The sequence below is a fragment of the Elaeis guineensis genome, chromosome 3, assembly GCF_000442705.2.
Source record: "Elaeis guineensis isolate ETL-2024a chromosome 3, EG11, whole genome shotgun sequence".
Taxonomy (NCBI): Eukaryota; Viridiplantae; Streptophyta; class Magnoliopsida; order Arecales; family Arecaceae; genus Elaeis; species Elaeis guineensis.
In genome coordinates, this window is record NC_025995.2 from 64,561,584 (window position 1) to 64,582,550 (window position 20,967).

At 48.1% G+C, this 20,967-nt stretch overlaps 1 protein-coding gene across 1 annotated transcript in view; it reads left to right on the forward strand.

Moving 5' to 3' along the window:
• The window catches only part of LOC105035731 (uncharacterized), a 39,647-nt gene extending 24,981 nt beyond the window's left edge, over positions 1-14,666 (forward strand). The window contains 2 exon segments of the mRNA XM_010911401.4: positions 12,939-13,018; positions 13,405-14,666. Of these exon segments, the coding sequence (XP_010909703.2) occupies positions 12,939-13,018; positions 13,405-14,282 (958 nt within the window). The 3' untranslated portion in view covers positions 14,283-14,666.
• The last annotated feature ends 6,301 nt before the right edge of the window (positions 14,667-20,967 follow it).

Consider the following 20,967-nt stretch of genomic DNA (forward strand, 5'->3'; position numbering starts at 1 on the left):
GGAGCCCGGCTCCCGTAGGAGTCCGGGCGGAGCTGCACTTGCCGATGGCGGTGGGGCCCGGCTCCCGTAGGAGTCCGGGCGGAGCTGCACTTGCCGATGGCGGTGGGGCCCAGCTCCCGTAGGAGTCCGGGCTGAGCTGCACTTGTTGATGGCGGTGGAGCCCGGCTCCCGTAGGAGTCCGGGCTGAGCTGCACTTGCTGATGGCGGTGGAGCCCGGCTCTCGTAGGAGTCCGGGCTGAGCTGCACTTGCTGATGGCGGTGGAGCCCGGCTCCCGTAGGAGTCCGGGCGGAGCTGCACTTGCCGATGGCGGTTCCGCCGTGGGTTCCGGCTGTGGGTATTTTATACCCAACACCAGTCCCCCTACATCCGAGTTTTGAATTTCAAACGAAGGAAGTACACAGAAGTACAGCCGGAACCGTCCCTTCGAATCCCGCGCCCTGTCGCTCCCAGATATTTTGGCATTAAATGAGCGCGTGCCGGAGTCTTTTCGAATTGGGGCGGTACGAGAGGACGCTTCGAAGACCCCGCAGGTACGCTGGCCTAGGTACGGCGCAATTATGACCCTGCCAACCGCCAGCCGCCTTCAGCCGTCTGCCACGGGGAGTGGGACACGCGTCGGACGCGGACTGGCCTGGGGGGATTCGAGATCATTATGGCGCCGGATCCCAGGGCCTATTTAAACCCGTCCTCCCCCCTTCAGGCGCCCCACTCCGTTTCTGATTTCTTGCTGGCGTCTGTCATCTCCCCGAGAGTCCGCTCTAGCGAACGCCCTCTCGAGCCGTAGGCGCCTTCCGCCTCTCGCTCCCCAGGCCCCCAGAGCAAGATAGGTTAGTGCCCACTTTCTTCTTCTTACCGCCTAGGGTCCTCTCCTCCTTTCACTTCTTTTGTGCCTTCTCCTGAGTTGACCTCCGGCGTCTCCCTCCCTTCTCGTCTTGCTTTTCTAGGGTCCTTTAGGTTCTCCCCCAAAGAAAAATGTCTTCCGATTCTTCTGCCCCCGTAAGTTCCGGGAGTTCTTCTGCTTCAAACCCCCAGGCCCCTGTCTCTGCGGACGAACCCGCGTTCGGGGCAGGGCCTCGCCCGGTTTTCGCACCGGGCGCCATCCCTTGTTCGTCGACTCCGGACGAACTTCTCCTGATAAGGGCTCGGTACGGGGTCCCTTCAGAGTACGACCTGGAGCTTCCTGGCCCCTCTGACCGGGCCAGCGCTCCCCCTCCTGGTCGCTTTTGTTTGTACCAGGAGGCATTCCGTGCCGGACTCCGGCTTCCGCTTCCTGTTTTTGTTGCCGCCTTCTTCCGTTTCTTAGACATTTCTCTCGCCTCTGTCGTCCCGAATTCCTTTAGGTTTTTGATAGGGTTTCTCTCTCTCTGTCATATAGCCGAGGTCCAGCCTTCCCTCTCCCTGTTCAGACATTTCTACACCTTCAAACGCCATCCTTCAGCGAAGGACTGGTGGTACTTTTCCCCCCAGTTCGGTAAGAAGGGGTTGCTGAAGGGCGCCCCTTCTTCGATTCACAACTGGAAGGGGAAATTTCTCTTCATTTACTGTCCGACCCTGGAACTGGGCCTGCCCCCTTGGGGGTCTCTGAGGGATTCCGTCCGCCGGGCTCCCAGCCTGGGAGAGGACGATCTTCAGGCCGCCCAGAAGCTCCTGAGCTACCCCGCTCCTTCCCTTCCAAACCTACTGAGGGAGCAGCTTCTTTTCAACATCGGCCTGAGCCCTCAGGATCCAGCAAGTATATATCTTTCCTTTTCTTGTCTTCTTCTTCTCTCTCTTTCTTTCTTTCTCTCCTCTTTTCTCTTTCTCTTTTTCCTTTCTTCTTCTCTTCTTTTTTTTTTTTTTTTTTTTTTTTTTGACTCTGGACTGATCGATGCTGCTTTTTCCTTCTTCTTTTCTTTTTCTTCTTTTTTTTTTTTTTTTTTTTTTAGCAATGGACGCTGAAGCCACACGGATGCTCGCCAAGGCCATGAGAGCCCAGAAAAGGAAGGGCGCGACGACTTCTGGCTCGGCGAAGAGGGCCAGGGTGGAGGAGACGAGCTTGGCTGCCCCCGCCCAGGCGACCCCGGCAATCGACATTCCTTCGGATGCCGAGCCAGCGGCCCCCCGGGCTCCCTCAAGGAGCCCGCTGACCGGGGTCCCCATTCCGGAGGTCCGCCCCGCGGAGGCGCCCGCTGCGGGGAGGAGGAGAAAATCGGTGGCCTGCCGGCCGAGCAGTCACCGAACCGCTGCAGACGAGTCTGTCTGCTCCGAAGGGGGATCGGAGAACCCCTTCAACGACAAGGCTCTGATCCGTCGGCTGCTCGATGGTTGTATTCTGTCCGATGTCGTGGAGAGGATCGACCGTGCCGATCCCGAGCAGCGGGCCTGGGACACCTTGGGGTCCTTTCTTGAGGTAAGCGAATTTTTATTTGCACAGTTGCTCGGTCTTTGTTGTAATTCTCCATCTGTCCTTGCAGATCGGGCACCAGCTCTTCGCCTATGTCGAGGCGTCGGGCCGCATGAGAAGGGACCTTCGGGCGGAGGAGCGTTGCCAAGACGAGGTTGCTCGTCTTCAAGCGAAGACGGCCGAGGTGGCCGCCCTCCGGGAGGCCCTGGAGAGAGAGAGACAAGACCGGGAAGAGGAAAGACGAGCCCGGGAGGAGGAGAGGCGAAGCTTGGAGGAGTCGGCAAGGAAGGCGGAGGCCGAGGTCGCCCATCTGGCCGAGCAAACTCCGGTTCTGGTCTCGGAGGCCAGGACCCTTGCGGTGGAGGAGTTCAAGACCTCCGCGGAGATGAGGGAGCTGAACGTTCAGTTCGGCCTGGAGGCGTTCACCAAGGGGTTCGAGCTCTGCCGAGAGAGGGTGGCCAGCAGATACCCCGACCTTGATCTCGGCTTTTTGGAGGAGTCTGACGACGAGGCCGCCCCTTCGTCCGCCGCTGCCGCAGTTGCACCCCCCGCGCCGGGCTCTCCACCCCCTGCCCCCGAGGTCTGAGACCTCCGATCTTGTATCTTTCTTTTGTCGCCATATTTTCTTTCCGCTTGTCTTCAAAATTAATCAATAAAGTTGAATTTCTTATTGTGGATGGTCTTTCCTTCCCCCTGCTCCTTTCCTGCCTTTCTTCTCGTAATGAGCTGGTCTTTGACGTTTGCATTTCCCGATGGCAGCGCCCCGCCGAAGCACTCCCCTTGCCCCTGGGGGTCCCGCTGAAGTCGACTATCCAACGGCTCAAAAAGGAGGTCCTCCACCTGACGAAGAAGTTGAAAAAGTCGGAGGACGAGCTCCGCAAGTCGAAAAAATGCTATTCCGAGGCCGCCGCTGAGGCCGCCCACTTCAGGAGTCTCCAAGTGAAGGCAATCATGGACTACAGCCGGAGGAAGGCGAACTTCGCAAAGGAGCTCGAGGAATGCACGAAGAGCGCCAGCGACCGAACTTGGGCTCAAGAAGCCAGGATCAGCGCCCTTAAGGTGGAGCTGGCAGCTGCGAAGAGGAGGATCGGCCAGCTGGAAGGGAACTCATCCCGGCTCACAGCACGGGATGAGCAGATATGGTCACAAAAGGTTTCCGACCTCCAGAAGCAGCTCCAAGATGCTGAGGTGGGCCACGATGTGCAGCGGGCCAGCTGGCGCCGACAGGTAGAAGAGTACAAAGGGAGATTCCGTCAAGCGGCGGACGAGGTCGTTCGTCTCCAGAGGCAGTTGGTCACTAGGGCGCAGCTTGCTAACGCCCAGGATACCGAAGAGCTCCAAGCCCTGAGAGGCACTGTCGAAGGGATTTCTGTCTCCCTTGGGGAGAAGACAGTCGAGCTGCAACAAGTAAAAATCCAACTGGGGCTTGAGCGGAAGGCCGTCGCGGACGCAGAGGCGGAGTCTGAAGTTTTGCGGAAGTGGCATCGGGAAGCGGAGGCTGAGAGCCGGCGACTTCGTCAGGCGCTCCAAGATATGCTGCAAAAGAAGGAAGAACTAGAGGAAACAGTGGGTAGCCTGAGGCAGTCCTGGTTGGGGGATGGAGGTGATCACCCTAGGTTAGAGGGAGCGGGACCTCCTTAGAGTTCTTTTGTAGTCACCCCCTTTTTGTAGCTGCCCCCCCCCCTTTTCTCTTTTTTTTTTTTTTTTTGGTCGTTTTGTCCCTCTTTCTCTGGCCGTCTTGGCCCTGTAGTACATATATCGAAAATGAGGAAAAAGCACTTCGTGTTACCTTGTCTGCGCGTAGCACCGACATTGTCGTTCGTTGACCCTTTCTCGTTGTTTGGCCTGTTCGGCTTAGAGGTCGTCGTGGGAAGGGGCTCTTCCCTTCCATCCGACCTCGTCATGTGGCCAAGTCTCGCCACCATTTTTAACCCTTGCCGGCGAAGTAGCGGATGGAGCCCGGCTTTCTTAGGAGCCCGGGCGAAGTCTTTCTTGGCGGCGGAACCCGGTTCCCGTAGGAGTCCGGGCGGAGCTTCCCTGGCGGCGGAACCCGGCTCCCGTAGGAGTCCGGGCGAAGCTTACCTTGGTGGTGGAACCCGGCTCCCGTAGGAGTCCGGGGGGAGCTTACCTTGGCGGCGGAACCCGGCTCCCGTAGGAGTTCGGGCGAAGCTTCCCTTGGCGGCGGAGCCCGGCTCCCGTAGGAGTCCGGGCGGAGCTTCCCTGGCGGCGGAACCCGGCTCCCGTAGGAGTCCGGGCGGAGCTTACCTTGGCGGCGGAGCCCGGCTCCCGTAGGAGTCCGGGCGGAGCTTCCCTTGGCGGCGGAGCCCGGCTCCCGTAGGAGTCCGGGCGGAGCTTCCCTGGCGGCGGAACCCGGCTCCCGTAGGAGTCCGGGCGAAGCTTACCTTGGCGGCGGAGCCCGGCTCCCGTAGGAGTCCGGGCGGAGCTTCCCTGGCGGCGGAACCCGGCTCCTGTAGGAGTCCGGGCGGAGCTTTCCTTTGTCGTGGAAATCCGGCTCCCGTAGGAGTCCGGGCGGAGCTTACCTTCCACTTTGCTCTTGTCAGGACGAGGTTCTCCTCCTGTTCCTGTCAGGGCCGTGGGGGCACGTTAGGGCGTTGTAAGGCCTCTCCCCCCATCCGGTCTAAAAGAACCGGGCCTTCGACTTTGCTCAAGTTAGGGCGAGGTTCTCCTCCTGTCCCTAACAGGGCTGTGGGGGCACGTTAGGGCGTTGTAAGGCCTCTCCCCCCATCCGGTCTAAAAGAATCAGGCCTTCGACTTTGCTCAAGTTAGGGCGAGGTTCTCCTCCTGTCCCTAACAGGGCTGTGGGGGCACATTAGGGCGTTGTAAGGCCTCTCCCCCCATCCGGTCTAAAAGAACCGGGCCTTTGACTTTGCTCAAGTTAGGGCGAGGTTCTCCTGCTGTCCCTAACAGGGCTGTGGGGGCACATTAGGGCGTTGTAAGGCCTCTCCCCCCATCCGGTCTAAAAGAACCGGGCCTTTGACTTTGCTCATGTCAGGACGAGATTCTTCTCTTGTTCCCGACATGGCCGTTGTTTTTGGAGGGGTCATACCCAGTCATAATACATCCGCGTTAAGTAGGAGGAGCGTGTTAGCTAGAAAGAAAAGTAGATTCAAAACGAAATAGTAAGCAATACATTTACAGTTCTCCCGCTCCTCCTTGAGGTCCTCCGGTGATGGAGTCGATGGTCCCGATAGGAGGCCGGTCCCCGGGCTGCTCCTCCCTTTTCTGCGGTTCGGGCGGTGGGAGGGCTCTTGGCCGGTCTCCTCTACCCTCAGGCCGGCGGCGGATGAATCTGTCGAGCCGACCTCGCCGGATGAGCTCCTCGATCTCGTCCTGGAGCTGGATGCACTCTTCGGTGTCGTGGCCGTGATCGCGGTGGTAGAGGCAGAACTTGTTGGGGTTGCGCTTCCCGAGGTGCGTGCGCATCCTCTCCGGCCTAGGGAGCAGCTCCCTGACCTCCATCAGTACCTGGGCCTTCGAGGCGTTGAGGGGGGCGTAGTTGCGGAACTTCCCTGGCGGGGAACCCCGCCGAAACCTGTTGTCCGGGCTCCTCTGCCTGCGTGCCCGGGGGGGAGTATGGGCGCGCTTATGCCCAGGAGGGGATTGGGAGCGAGGCCGGGCTTCCTTTGGCCTCTTCTCAACTGCGAGCTTACCAGAATTTCCCGCCTGGCGCTCCCTCGCAGTCTCTTCATCTTTCATTTTGAAGGCCTCTTCCGCTCGGGCGTATCCTTCAGCCCGAGCCAGCAGATCAGCGAAATCCCTGGGGTACTTCTTCTCCAGGGAGTATAAGAGGTCATTCTTCTGAAGGCCACCTTTCAGGGCGGCCATGGCAACCGACTGGTCCAAGTTCCGGACTTCCAACGCCGCGTTGTTGAAGCGGTTGATGTAGGCCCGTATGGACTCCCCTTCCCTCTGCTTGATGTTGATGAGGGACTCCGAACCTTTTCGGGGGCGTCGGCTGCTGACAAAATGGGCCACGAATTGGTGGCTCATTTGGTCAAAGGAGAATACGGTACCCGGCTTTAGAGCTGAATACCAGTTTCTTGCTGCTCCCTTCAAGGTAGACGGGAAAGCCCGGCACAAGATGGCGTCAGGAGCACCGTGGAGCAGCATCATCGTTCGAAAGGCCTCCAGATGATCGACCGGGTCCGACGTCCCGTCGTAGCTTTCGAACTGAGGAAGCTTGAAATTCGGCGGGATCGGTTCCTGCATAATCATTTGGGAGAAGGGAGGGTCAGTGCAGATATCCTCACCGTAAGCGGGAGGCGCATGGCGGAGTTTTTCGATCCGCCGGTTCATCTCCTGGAGCCTCCGGTCCAGGAAATCCTCTCGACTTCGAGTCTCGAGGGTCCTTTGGCAGAACGGGGGCAGGGATCTCCCAGGGGTGGAGTCGTGGTCCGATTGAGGGCTCTCCACCCTTGGATTCGCCTTCCCGGAAAGGACGGGGCGGCTGGCCCAGGTGGCCCGCCCCACCGCCGGGTTCTGGCATTCCGGAGATGCCCCTTCCGGATGCGCCGACGCCTGCGGCGGCTGCTGCTGCATTGCCTGTACGGCCTCGACGAGGCCTTTGACCTGCTGCGCCAGCAAGTCAAACTGCTCCGCACCGACCGCCGTCGTCGGGGGGGAGGAGCTGGCTGAGAAACGGGAGGGGAGGCCGGAGCCTGAGATCTGGCCGCGGAGGCCGTGGACCGCCGGGTGGACGCCCTGCGCGGAGGCATCGGGTGTCGATCTCGCGGGGGAGGATTAGGAGTAGATGACGGAGAGATGGCCGGAGATGGCTCCGTTGAGTGCTCCTTCAAGAACAAGGGTGCTGCGAAGACACGGCGCCCCTTCTTCTAGCGCCAATCCTGTTGGTGCAAAAATCTGCCTGCGCCGGAGAAGCTGGAGTTGGGGAAGCCGCGGTCGCCGCCGGGACCTGCAAAGGAAGTCTAAACCGGAGGTGGGGTTGCTCCGGCAAGACCCTCCGACGCTCAAGTCAGTTCTCTGCCTCAACAAGAATGGAGTGCTCGAACGGAGAATTTAGCAGAGTTTTGAGATAAGGCAAAAGAGCTTAAAGAATAACGTATCTGAGTCCCCCTTTTATAGGCGGGGGAGGCAACGGACTGATGGCGACGTTTGTAACCGCCTGGTAGTGGGCCGTCCATGGTCAGGGGAATTGATTGCGAAATATAATGGAGCAGATACGTGGGCATCACCTCGACCCGCCACGTGGAGTCTGTTATGAGGGGTGGAGCAGCGTCCGTCGTCAGGAGAATCGCATGGTATCCATCGCAGGAGGTGGAGCAGGTTCGTGGCCGTCACTGTGGCTTGCCAGGGGATAGTGGAGCTGCGCGGAGTCCGCCACAGGAAGTGGAGCAGGGCGGCTATGGCCACTGCGGCTTGTCAGGGAATGATGGTACTGCGCGGAGTCCGCCACAGGAAGTGGAGCAGGGTCGTGGCCATTTTGAGGGCCTGTCAGGAGGCGCGGATCTGTCGATTGGAGCTCGGTAACGGCCGGAGTCCGGTTTCTGTAAGAGTCCTGACGGAGCAGCAGTTGATACCGAGAGCGGAGCCCGGCTCCCGTGGGAGTCCGGGCGGAGCTGCGCTGATGTCGACAGTGGAGCTCGGCTCCCGTAGGAGTCCGGGCGGAGCTGCACTTGCTGATGGCGGTGGAGCCCGGCTCCCGTAGGAGTCCGGGCGGAGCTGCACTGCAAACAAAGTTAAGGGTGAAATCCGGCTCTGATAGGAGTCCGGATTGAGCTTACCAGCCGTTGATACTGAGAGCGGAGCCCGGCTTTCGTGGGAGTCCGGGCGGAGTTGCGCCGATGTCGACAGTGGAGCTCGGCTCCCGTAGGAGTCCGGGCGGAGCTGCACTTGCTGATGGCGGTGGAGCCCGGCTCCCGTAGGAGTCCGGGCTGAGCTGCACTGCAAACAAAGTTAAGGGTGAAATCCGGATCTGATAGGAGTCCGGATTGAGCTTACCAGCCGTTGATACTGAGAGCGGAGCCCGGCTCCCGTGGGAGTCCGGGCGGAGCTGCGCCGATGTCGACAGTGGAGCTCGGCTCCCGTAGGAGTCCGGGCGGAGCTGCACTTGCTGATGGCGGTGGAGCCCGGCTCCCGTAGGAGTCCGGGCTGAGCTGCACTTGCTGATGGCGGTGGGGCCCGGCTCCCGTAGGAGTCCGGGCTGAGCTGCACTTGCTGATGGCGGTGGAGCCCGGCTCCCGTAGGAGTTCGGGCTGAGCTGCACTTGCTGATGGCGGTGGAGCCCGGCTCCCGTAGGAGTCCGGGCTGAGCTGCACTTGCTGATGGCGGTGGAGCCCGCTCCCGTAGGAGTCCGGGCTGAGCTGCACTTGCTGATGGCGGTGGAGCCCGGCTCCCGTAGGAGTCCGGGCTGAGCTGCACTTGCTGATGGCGGTGGAGCCCGGCTCCCGTAGGAGTCCGGGCGGAGCTGCACTTGCCGATGGCGGTGGAGCCCGGCTCCCGTAGGAGTCCGGGCTGAGCTGCACTTGCCGATGGCGGTGGAGCCCGGCTCCCGTAGGAGTCCGGGCTGAGCTGCACTTGCTGATGGCGGTGGAGCCCGGCTCCCGTAGGAGTCCGGGCTGAGCTGCACTTGCTGATGGCGGTGGAGCCCGGCTCCCGTAGGAGTCCGGGCTGAGCTGCACTTGCTGATGGCGGTGGAGCCCGGCTCCCGTAGGAGTCCGGGCGGAGCTGCACTTGCCGATGGTGGTTCCGCCGTGGGTTCCGGCTGTGGGTATTTTATACCCAACAATTTCTATACCAAAATGTAAGTACACTGCAAAATTAAAAATTCTCTATATTAAGATCATATGTGAAAGGAAACTATTCTATATTTTAGGAATAAATAATTAAATGAGGAAAACAAAAATATAAGAATTGAATTGGATTGCATAACCATTCTGAATTGTCCAGTTTGAGGTGTACCAAGCCATGCCAGCTGTGGATTGAGATGGTTTTGGCAATCGTAACAAGAAACTAGTGAAGGAGAGGGAGAGGGAGAAGGAAAGAGGGAAAAAGAGAGGGGGGAGAGGGAAGGAGGGGGGGGAGAGAGAGAGGGCCTTTGGAGGTTGCTGGAGGGTTGCCTCGCCCACTGGAGGGCCGGAGGAGGGGCAAGCCTTTATTTTATTTTTTACTCTGGGAACATCGACTTCACCCTATATCGCCAAAATAAAAAAAAAAAAATCATAAGTGAAGTTGGCTATAGCATTATTGACTTCACCTGATATCCCCAAAATAAAAATATATATTTATAAAAAAAATGAATAGGAGCTTTCACCCCTATTTTGATTGGGAGGAGATCGGAGCCCCTCCTCTAACCCTCTAGTAGGTGTGGCAGCCCTCTCTCCTTCTCCCTTTCCTTCCCTCCCCCCATCTTTCTCTTTTCCTTTCTCCTATTCTCCTTGCACCCTCTATTTTGTCGGTTTGAGTTCAGTATAGAATGGTACGGGGGTGTACCAAATTGTGCTACCGGCCGATCGATTCGGGGCCCATGACTAACATAGCAAACCTATAAAGAAACTAATAAAAATAGTTGGGAGGTAGAGGAAATATAAAACCATTGATCAAGTAGATGAATTAAGACTAAGAATCATAAGATTTTTGTGAAAGATTAAGAAATTAAAGATAGAAGAGGATACTGCTAAAGAATCTGTTGTACTTAGGAACCATTAGATAGTTGTTTTCTCTAGTAGCAATTCATAAAAGTAAAGAAGAGAGAGCTTTGAAAGGAGGTAATAGGTTAAGGCATCAGTTTTTGACTACTGATTGCAGCTTGGGAGAATCATTGTGGATATTGGGATTGTTTGGCTTCCTAACTTATTTTGTTTTTGAAAACCAAGAAAAGATCATATGTCCAAAGAAATTGATGTACCCATCTATAAATATAAACATGTCCAGACTTGCTCTAATAATTTGGGAATTATACTTATAAGCCACCATGTGAAGTTGCGGAAAAGACAACTGAATGGATGTTAGGAAAAAATGACAAAATCTAAAATAACCAATTTGGTTTAATGTCACAAAGGTCAAAAATTAAAGGTTACCTTCTTAGGCAATTAGTAGAAGGAAAAAAAAAATCTTTTGTTAGTCTTTGTTGACTTGAAAAAGGTTTCTGATAGGGTATGTGCATAAATGGTCCCTGAGGACATGTATGCTAAAGTAGCGACACAATCAAGAGGTTTCTTTTTTTTTCTTTTTTTTTTTTTGTGGGTTGGGGTTTGGGGGGGGGTACAACAAGTGTATTTCCAAAATTACCACTTTGAGTAGTATATTTTAATGATTATGCCTTTCTAGTTCACCATGCATTGTCAATGCATTGCCAACAAAAGTTGACAACTCTTAGGGGTTTCGCTCACATGGAATAACTGTTGCAACAACAACAATAATATGCATTCCGTAAGCATGTAAATATTGTTGCATAAATGCATCTCCACCAGATACACATTATGGTACATTTTTTGTTGCCTTGATGGGCTAGTCTGGGTTTGAATTGGAGATCTCCAAAGAAGCAAGAATATTTTGAAATCAACAGAGCTGTGTGTCCAAATAGAATTTCTTTTTTAAGGAATATGATGAAAGTGCGACATTCCTGACTTCAAATTTAGAACCTCTATTCTTTCTTTTTGTCTTTCTTTTTTCCTTAAGGAATATGATGGAAATACCACGTTCTTGACTTCAAATGCCGAACTCAAAACTGTCCCGAATCGGATGGTTCAGGGCATGCCGAACTGGACTGGCGGGGAATCGGGATGGTTCCGACAAGAAAAACGGCACACGCTGGTGCTAAGGAAGAAAGAGAGAAACAGAGGAAGAGAGATAGGAGGAGAAGGAGAGGCCATCGGAGGCCCTTTGTGGCCACCGAAGGATTGCAGAAGCCTCTGTGGTTTGCTTCGTCCAATAGGGCTGCTGCAACAAGCAAGAAAGAGAGGGGGAGGCTGTCAGATTCGGAAGGACGGGACGGTGGAGGGGCTGTCGGAGGTTTCCGAGTGACCGTCGTGGCCATTGGACGGCGGAAGCGGTGTAGGTGGAGTCGCGGCTACGAAACAAAGGCGATTGCCTCTGCTTAGTCCTTTTTTAGAAAGGAAGATGAACAATAAAGTCGACACTTGGTTTGTTGGCTTTGCTTTTTAAGAATTTTGTTTAAAAAATTTTAAAACAGTGAAGTCGACAATCGGTTTGCCGGCTTCACCATTTCAATACTTTTTTAAAACAGCCCAGAAACAGTGAAGTCGGAGGCGGCGGCCACGGCGGCCAGTCGAAGGCCCTCAGCAGCCTCTCCGTCGGACCCCCGTCGGTCCGGTTCTCCCCCCTCTATTCTCTCCTTTCTCCCGCGGACGATGTGGAGCTGTGGTGGCCACTGTGGCCCTTCGAGGACCCGCACAGCCCTCAGGTGGCCACTAGTAGCGTCTCCGCAGCCTCAAGCTCCTTCCCTCCCCTCTCTCTTTCTCTTCCTCTCTTTTTCTCTCTTTCTCTCTTTTCCTTCTCCCCGGTTCGTCTCTTCCTCCCTTCATCGGTTCGCGCCGGTCCGGTCTGGTATGGGGTTGTACTAAACCATGCCGCCGACCGGCCGGAACGGCCACAAGTACCGGTATTCAAAACCTTAGCCGAACCTCTCCTTAGATCATGTGTTGAGGAGAGATGGCAACCTAAATATGCAACTCATCTTAGCACATGGATATGCATATCTTTTTCCATATCTATCTTTTTGATATTGGAGGGGTTAGGAAAGTCTATCTCGATTTATTTATGGTGCAAAAAGGTATACAATAGAATAGAAGAGATACCAAGTCTACATGTTGCATATGCAATATACTATTGGTCCTCCATGAGATATATGTTGGAAAATTGATACATGTATAGGGAAATATGCTAATGTCTCATGTCATGTTCAGAAAGGCTTATTTTTGAGGCAATGCTCACTTGAAACATGTCCAGGTTCATTAGTGATGCTTTGTAGAGTAACTCATGCACATTATATCAATAAACCCACTTTTTGCCATATGTTATGTATTCTATGAGAAGTCCAAGAGTAAGGGTTCAAGTTTTTGTGTAACCAATGAAAGATAATCTGTAAATCCTTTTCTGTAGATCCTTTTCTTGTTATTGCTCCACATCATTTAACATAGAACCATGCCAACTCAAGTAGTGGAAGATATATTACTGTGAATGAATTATTAAGATCTGTGCACATGTTGTATTGCAATGTCTAGTCAATAACAGTTTCAGAACCAAGTCTTAATATGAATTTCATATGCTTTTACGATGTTTTACTTTCATTATTTTATTCATAATGTTTTCCACTTTTTAGAAAATTAAGAAATGTAGATTCTATTTTGTGCTGGTTATATCTCACCTCATTTAGAATCTAAAGAGCTTCCAATAGACCTCTGCCTATTCTAATATTGGCCATTCATGTAAGTTTTGTTGCACACCCATGCTTGTGCAAAATGACATACCCTACATCGCACCATTTCCTTGATCGAGGCAATTAGCATTGCTGAAAATACATATCAATTTGATGCATTTGCTTGTTTTCTACAGACACATGATGTTGTGTGGTGGTAGTTATGTGAAGATAGCAGAACCACCTGGATTTAAAGACAAGAGAAGGGTTTCAAAAGGTGAGATTCTATAGAAGCCATTATTCACATTAATTGTTTATCTTCTTGACATGATACCTATCCATATTGTTGCTTCAAATTTGTCCAATGAATGGAAGTGTGAAATCCGAAAGAGTGGGAAAGAAAATCAGTATATGCCTTTACTAGAGATGATTGTATGCAGAAAACTGATTTTATAAATGTGTACATGTTGATGATGGCAGTACTCCTAAGGGCATCGTCGATGGTAAGAATACTTGCCATTGCTAGCATCATAATGGTGCTGGAAATGCTGAAAGAATAGGTGCATTTCTTCCAAGCAAATGCTTTTGAAGGTTGTTGCATATGGAAATAGCTTTTATATACCCTTGGAAGCATTTGCTTAAAATTGTCTTGTGGTTATCCAGGGGCGCAAGGGCTTCAAGCGGATAGAAGTTCGAAAGGCTCATCCCATGTGACTAGAGAGTGTACTCGAAGATTGCAAAAGAATACAAATGTTAAAGGGTCAAGCAAAATAACAAATTTCTTCTCATTTGCCCATGATGGAAACAGAAATTTTGGCAGTAGTTCTCCCTCTGATAATTCCTTTCGGAGGGATATCAAGTCTACAGAGTTGGCAGCAATCAAATTAGACACTTGGATTCATGCTATGGCTCCTGAAATACCTAAGCAAGCAAGAACACCAGCATGCAGGAAGAAGCGCAAGTTCCCTTTGAAGCAAAGAGATGACATAAGGGCCCACCTGATTCCTGAAAATCAAAAGAAGCAGGAGTTCACTTCCAAGAGGAAAAGAATTGATAAACTCAAAAATGAGTTTACAGTTATTAGCAAATGGTTGGACTATTATGCAGATGAAGAAACAGATGAAGACATAGAACCTTTAGTCAATAAGAGATCAGAGAGGAGGAAAAAGCAAAAGCTGCTGAAACATCAAATGGCAAGAGAACCAGACAAAAAGACCGCTGAAATTGCTTTCCTCCCCTATATAGGCAATTGCAGCAAAGGTGGAGATAGATATTGGCCTTCACCACAGCATAAAAATGGGGGGCAATGGAGACCAACTGCCATAGCTAAGAGTGAAATGGAAGCATATGAGATTCCTGTGGGTGCTGGTGCTGGGCAACAGTCTGCAAGCTTCCAAGCATGTGTAGAGAGTGGAAATAATACCAGCGTTTCTGGTGACTATAGGAGTACAAAGAATCATAATCTCTCCATGGATGAATTGCCCTTGAGTTCTCCAGTTAGAGAGAATATTATAGATATTATAGATATCTCTGATGGCTGAGCTGTGGGGCTTGGTTTTGTTGTCAATGCACCATAGTTGCAATATTCGCCAGTTTTTTGAGTAATGAAAGCTACAGGTTCGTTTTATTGTTCTATTTCACAGCATAACAATTGAGTTTTGGGGCAAATTTCAGAAGTGTTTGTTATGAACAAATAGAGAAAAGCAACTTCTTAGCATCAAGCCTGGTCAGGTACCCATGCAAGGATGAAGAGATTCCAAGGGATAGGCATGGAAAGTAGGCTTTTTTTTTTTCCCCTCTTGAGGAGTGTAAACAAGTTTTCAAAGTGATGTTTGTTGTATGTGTCGGTCTCAAGGTGTTGTGTTGCAGAGGTCTTGGAGTCCTTAACTTTTCATGGTTAATCTTAAAGCAGTTTGTTTTATTTCTTTTGGAGTTGGTTCATTTTATTTGTTTCTTTTCCACCCTTTAAGGAAAAAATGTTTTCAGGCAATTAATTAATGCAAGCTAGCAGATTCGCAAAAGCTAAATGCTGAAGTGTTACTTAGAAGTGTACCAAGAGAAATTTTCTGTGTTTTGCCAGCAGCACTTAGTCCTTGTGTAAGCCGAAAATTTCTTGAAGGCAATGTTGATCATATTAAGCTTTTGTAACATGACATTATCCTCAGATGCTGACATTGTTGAACAATTGCAGATAGCAAGGCTTGAAAACGTTTTGGAGTCTTTTTGAAGCAATGAGATCTCCCAACCAGATTTTTAAGTGCATATATGAGCACATGAACCTATTAACCAGAATTTGATGTCGAACCGCGAACTTTTGCGGCATCTTATCAGGATAGTGTCTGATCATAACTTTTGCCGCAATCTTTGCGGAAGTTAGATACTGTTTGCTCGTTGGAGCGTTCCTGTTTAATGCAAGCTCTGATGCTCTGGTGATAAATTTTGGTGCTAAGGGTAATCTATCTATTAGATAGAAGCGGAAAAGAAATATTTCCTTGTTCTCTATCCATCCTAACGTGGATTTGGGTCCACCTGAGGGCAGATCGAGTCTGGTCAAGTTTCCAGGGAAAAAGAATATTTATTATACATAATAGTCTTAAAAAAGACATATAAACAGTTATATTAGAAAATGATGGTTAATATTAGCAAAAAGCCACGTTTCACAAAAACTTATGGTTTTAAAATATTATTTTATTTACATTAAATAAAAAAAATTACTTACATAAAAACAGAAATATTTTTTCTTGATATAAGTCGTAAAATATGAATCAGTGGCTATATCTTTTACTTCAAGCAATAGCCTCTAATGAAATTACAGCAATGATAACAGTTAATAAAATTTGCTTATCGTATTATAATTTATTAAGAGGCCTCTTGATCTATTATACTGGTTCTTATTTAATAGTGGCTTTAAATGAATGGGTATACTTCCATCATAACATTTTAGTGAATTTAACAAATATATTTTATTTTTATTTTTTATTTTATCCTTCTTCATTGTTAACTAAAGAGCGAATATAGAATGACAATTTCATAAGCTCAGTTAATTCTTATCTTAATTTCTATTGATACTAGAGGCTGGAATGTATGGTGCATATTCAAGCTACTATGAACAATCATGATTCATGATATCCCAATCCCATAAAATAACATTTTATTATTTTAAGAAATATAAATTTAATTAGGAGATGTGTATTATTATTTTTCTGTGTTAAAGAAAAGAATTGATGAGTGATATATTTATTAAGCCTAGGAATGCTATAGCAGGATCAGATTAACTATTTTCAGAAAGATTTATTACTCATTTTATGCACGAAATTGATCATTTTTTAATTTAAATTTTCATGTTAATTTTATAACTAAATCAATTTTATCATTACCTTACAATTACTGGTTTTTTTTTACTATATATCACATTATTCATTACAAATATAAATATTTTGTTTATATTGAAGAATATTAAATGTGAACAAAATTGATAAAAGTTGATTATTTCTAATGATGTGCTTCACAAGTTTACATACAAGTATCGGATCATGTTTAAAAATACTTATTGAATTAAATCAAACTTGTTCATTGCATTTTTTTTTTGCATTTACTTAGTTTCATAAATTATTAAAAAAATCATTAATCAAATATATATAAAATAAATTTATTTACAGTTATTATTTTATATTTGTAAATAAATTATTATTTTCAAACAAAATAATTATTTTTTTAAGGTTTTACATTTAGCCCTGTACCAGTGGCCTATAAAGCAGCTTGGGTTTTTCTAGTAGTGCAAGGCTATGAGCTCATGCATGGGCTTGCTTAAATGAGCAAACATGTCTACTGATGTTGCCCAGCTATGCAACCCAAGAGGGGGGGTGAATTGGGTTTTAAAAAATTTAAGCTTAACTAATTACTTATGAAAAATATATATCAAAAGCTTGATGAATGAGGAGAGAGACTTTAGTTTGAGATTAATTGCTTAAAGCAAGAATGCAAGGATATAATGGAGAATTAAAGAGAAACAATAAAGCATGCCACAAACACAAGGATTTATAGTGGTTCGGTGCCAACCTTGCACCTACATCCACTCCCCAAGCTCCTACTTGGGAATTCCAATCCACTATGCTGTGTATTCAACCCGAATACAACCGTCGGAAACTCCGACACTAGCTATCCCAAGCTAGTCCACTTGTTTCCCGGGTACAAGCCGATCCAATACACTCCGATTTCAGGTTCGGATCAACCTTTCCTTGTTTTGGAAACCCTCCAAAACAAAAACAATTACTCACAAGATAAAATCAGTTTAGAGCACAAATAAGTACAAGAATAGCTCCTTAAATGAGCGAATATAACAATAAATATGCTTTACTCAAATGAAGAAGCCCCTCTTCGATTTCCTCAAAGTGGATGAGAGATGAAGTAAATGCTTGAGGAGTTGGTGAGCTTTGATTGATGGCTTCTTGAAGGCTTTAAATGAGCTCTTGAATGAGGTTGAGAAGTTGGCTTGAGAAACCCTCTCTTGAATGCACTTGAATGCCCTCTTGAATGCTCTTTCTTTTGTCTTTTCAAATCTCTTGAATGCCTCTTGGATATTTTATATCTCTCTATTTTGTTTTCCACCTTTTGAAACCTTTTATAGCCTTAAGAGACAAAGGAAAACAAACTAGGCAGAAAAAGAGCCGTTAGAGCACAAAAAGGAGCATTAAAAAGCAACTAAATATGGCCAAAAACTAGCCGTTACAGGCAAATCCCGTCGCAGGGGTCGACTCATGAGTCGACCCATGCTTCAGGGGTCGACTCATGAGTCGACCTCTGATGCAACATCCAGAAAAATAAGTTTCTGGAAATTTTGGCCCACACTAACAGAGGTCGACTCATGAGTCGACTCATGCCTTGTGGGTGACTCATGAGTCGACTCACAAGCCGTGCCAAGCCAAAAAAGGTCGCGTGCCAACAGGATTTTTGCGTGCCAATCAGCTCATTGTGCCATGAGTCGACTCATGAGTCGACTCATGCACTTCAAACCTTCATAACTTCAAAAATATAAGTCCAAAAATAATGAAATCTTCACCAATAGATCACAAATCATTTGGTCTACAAGATGATACTATCAAATCAGAGTTTTGATGAAATTATGATTTTGCCCCTGTAGAGCATAAAGACTTTTTCAAAATAAAAAATATTTGTATCCCTTCAAACTGTTTTGTAATCATCAAAATCAATCTAGGAGCAACAATCTCCCCCTTTTTGATGATGGAAAAATATTTGAACAAAAGCATTTATATGAATCATGAATTTCAAAAGATTGCATTTTAGGTGCATATGCTTGAAAAGAGTATGATTCTTTTGGCATGTGATACAAATGGTTATATGCATAAATAGTTTGTCCATTTGCTTAAAGATTGGAAGATATGCTCATTGGATAATTGTTTTGGTGTTAGAGCAGAAAATTTGATTTTATTATCAGCGCAAACTGTATTTTGAAAAATTTTCTCAATTCTCAAAACTAGTCATGTGTGCCAAAGCATATTGAATAGTTGATTTGGAAAGAGTATTAGAGCATTTAAGTTTAAGATGTATCAGAGCAAGAGAAATGAAAATCTTGCAATGTATCAGTGTAGGGAAGACAATTTTACAATGTATCAGAGAAAAATTTAGCAATGTATCAGAGTAGTAAAAACAGTTTTTCAATGTATCAGAGCAATGTATTCAATATATCAGAGTAGGTTGGAGCCTATCAGAACATATCCAAATGTTTACAGCAAATCAGAGTATAAGTAATTTTAAAAGGTACTTATTGGCAGTATACTTGGGATTTACTTGGGATTTGTACTTAAAATTTTCAATTGATTAATTTCTCATAATCATAATTTGTAGTTTTTTGTTTTTGATGAATTTCTTTTTGTTATACCAATTTCTCCCCCTTTTTGACATCATCACACAAGGTTAACTCCTCCTTTTTATGAAGCATTCTTTAATTTCTTCTTCTGTAGAGTTTACTCCCTCTTAATGTAGCAACTATTAACAGCAATCATAAGATGATAATACCACAAAGAGAAGACAATATTCCACAAAGGAGAAATATATAACCAAAGTATGATAAACATCATTACAAAGAAAAAAGATGATATCATAAAACCATAATTGTTTCAGTACATAGATCATAACATAAAAAGCCAACTAGCACATGTCAATACATGACCCCAAAATACAGATCCTAGAAAGGACAAAACACTAACACCTAGGATCTAGAAATGATCAAGATAAGTCAATGATCGGAATCATCAGAAATGTGATAAGAAGCAGATGGATCTGAATCAGAAGTGCGTCCTCTACCCCGTCTGCCTCTGGCACGAGTGGAAGTACTGGTACGAGCAGGCGAGCGGGAGGAACTGGGTGGCTGAGAACGCTGAGAAGCTAGGGACTGAACAGAAAGGGTAAGTCTGATGGAATCAAGTACAGTCAGTGCCCTGAAAACAGCCTGAAGAAGAGCAGTGAACTGGGTAGTCGCATAGTCACTCGATCCTCTGATCTCCTTCCTTAGTAACTCATAACCGCCCTCAAGAGCTCCTCTAAGTCTGCCAGCCTCTGCAGTGAGATCAGTGACCTCAATCGAAGACTCCTGAGGCTGAGGATGTGCCAAATCGAAGACCTGCCCCTGTAACTCGAGAACTCTGCCAGTCAATCTCAGAACAGTGTCCTCAAGCTGCTGAATCCTGATGGACTGATCTGCCATCATCTGATATACTATGGAGATGTGGGGAGTCAAAGTCTGATCAGTAGAAGCAGCCCCTGGTGCAAGTGAAGTACTGCTCAACTGACTCGACATCAAAGAAACCATACGCTGTGCAATCCGCTCAATCTGATGATCGGACAGTGTGAACTCTGGCGGAGGTGCTCTGCTCTCTGGCTGATGCACAGGTGTGGGAATCCTGGTAAACTCAGAAGGGCCAGCCTCTGGATCCGGAAAGAACTGTATATCTGGTGAAGCTGCCCTGATGTCATGAACAGGAGATGATGGACCTTCTTCTTCTTCAGCTCTGACTTCAGTTCTGTCTCCTGCTGTATCCTCAGCTCTTTCCTCTACTCTCTCCTCAGCTCCCCTGATCCAACCACCACCAGTCTTTGTGAAACCCATTCGGTGCAAGGTGTGTAGGTTGAAAGTATCAACATGAGACAGCTTGGTAGGAGCTTCCCCCTCACAACTAACTCCAAACCTCCTAAAAATTCTAGTCAGGGCCATACCATAAGGCAAATGTGCCTTAGATCTATTCAGAGTCTCTCTCATGGCCTCAATCATAAGTGCCGGGAGGTTTAGGGGGGTCTGTGTGATAATGTGAAACATAATGCATATATCCCTGCCTGACAGAAGATCGTGCCTACCACTCCTAGGGAAGAAGAGTTTGGTGACCATTTGATGTAAAACTCTCATCTCTATAGGTAATATCTTTGCTTCCAGTTTATTCAGATTCCCTTGGTAGGCACCCCCAAGAATAACACTAACACCTTCTTCTTTCACAGGGAGTTCCATATATGCATAACCTTCACTAGGCAAATGTAAAATCTCCCCCAAGATAACAGGATTCAGACAAATATCAATCCCTTTTACAGTCGAAGTTACTGACCCATTTCCATAAATTAGATTCTGATAAAACTCCCTAACTAGGTCAACATAGGTAACTTCTTTAAGGGTACAGTAAAAACTCCATCCTTGATTTTTGATCTTGGTTGCAAAAGAAAATCCCTCATTTTCAAAGAACCGGAAGTCTATGTTTTTCCCGGTTTCAACTTTTCTATCTGAAAGAGGGTTCTTACTGGGGCTTTGAGAGGAATGAGAAGGACCTTGAACTGAAGTTGGAGTGGGAGCAGTGGAGGACTGTGCCGCTTGCCTTTTCTTTCTGACATTTTCTTCAAGTTCTCGGACAGACTTTCTCCTTTGGGGAAGCTTCATTTTTGGTGCCATACCCTCTTCAATAGCAGGCGAGGAGACTTGAGGAGCTAGTGAAAGAGTGGAGGAAGGATCACAAGAGAGTGAAATGGAATTATGGTGGAGAAAACGGGTGGATTTGAGAGGGACGGTGGAGTGCTAGGGCACGCTCCAACCGTGAAGAACAAGGGAAGAGGTCACAAAAGAACCTTTCCCCGAGTGGCGATTTGCGGTGAAGAGGAGGCGGGAGGAGTTCCACAAGCTTAAGCCTTGGAAATGGAGCAAAAGGAAGATGAGAGGATGGGTTTCGG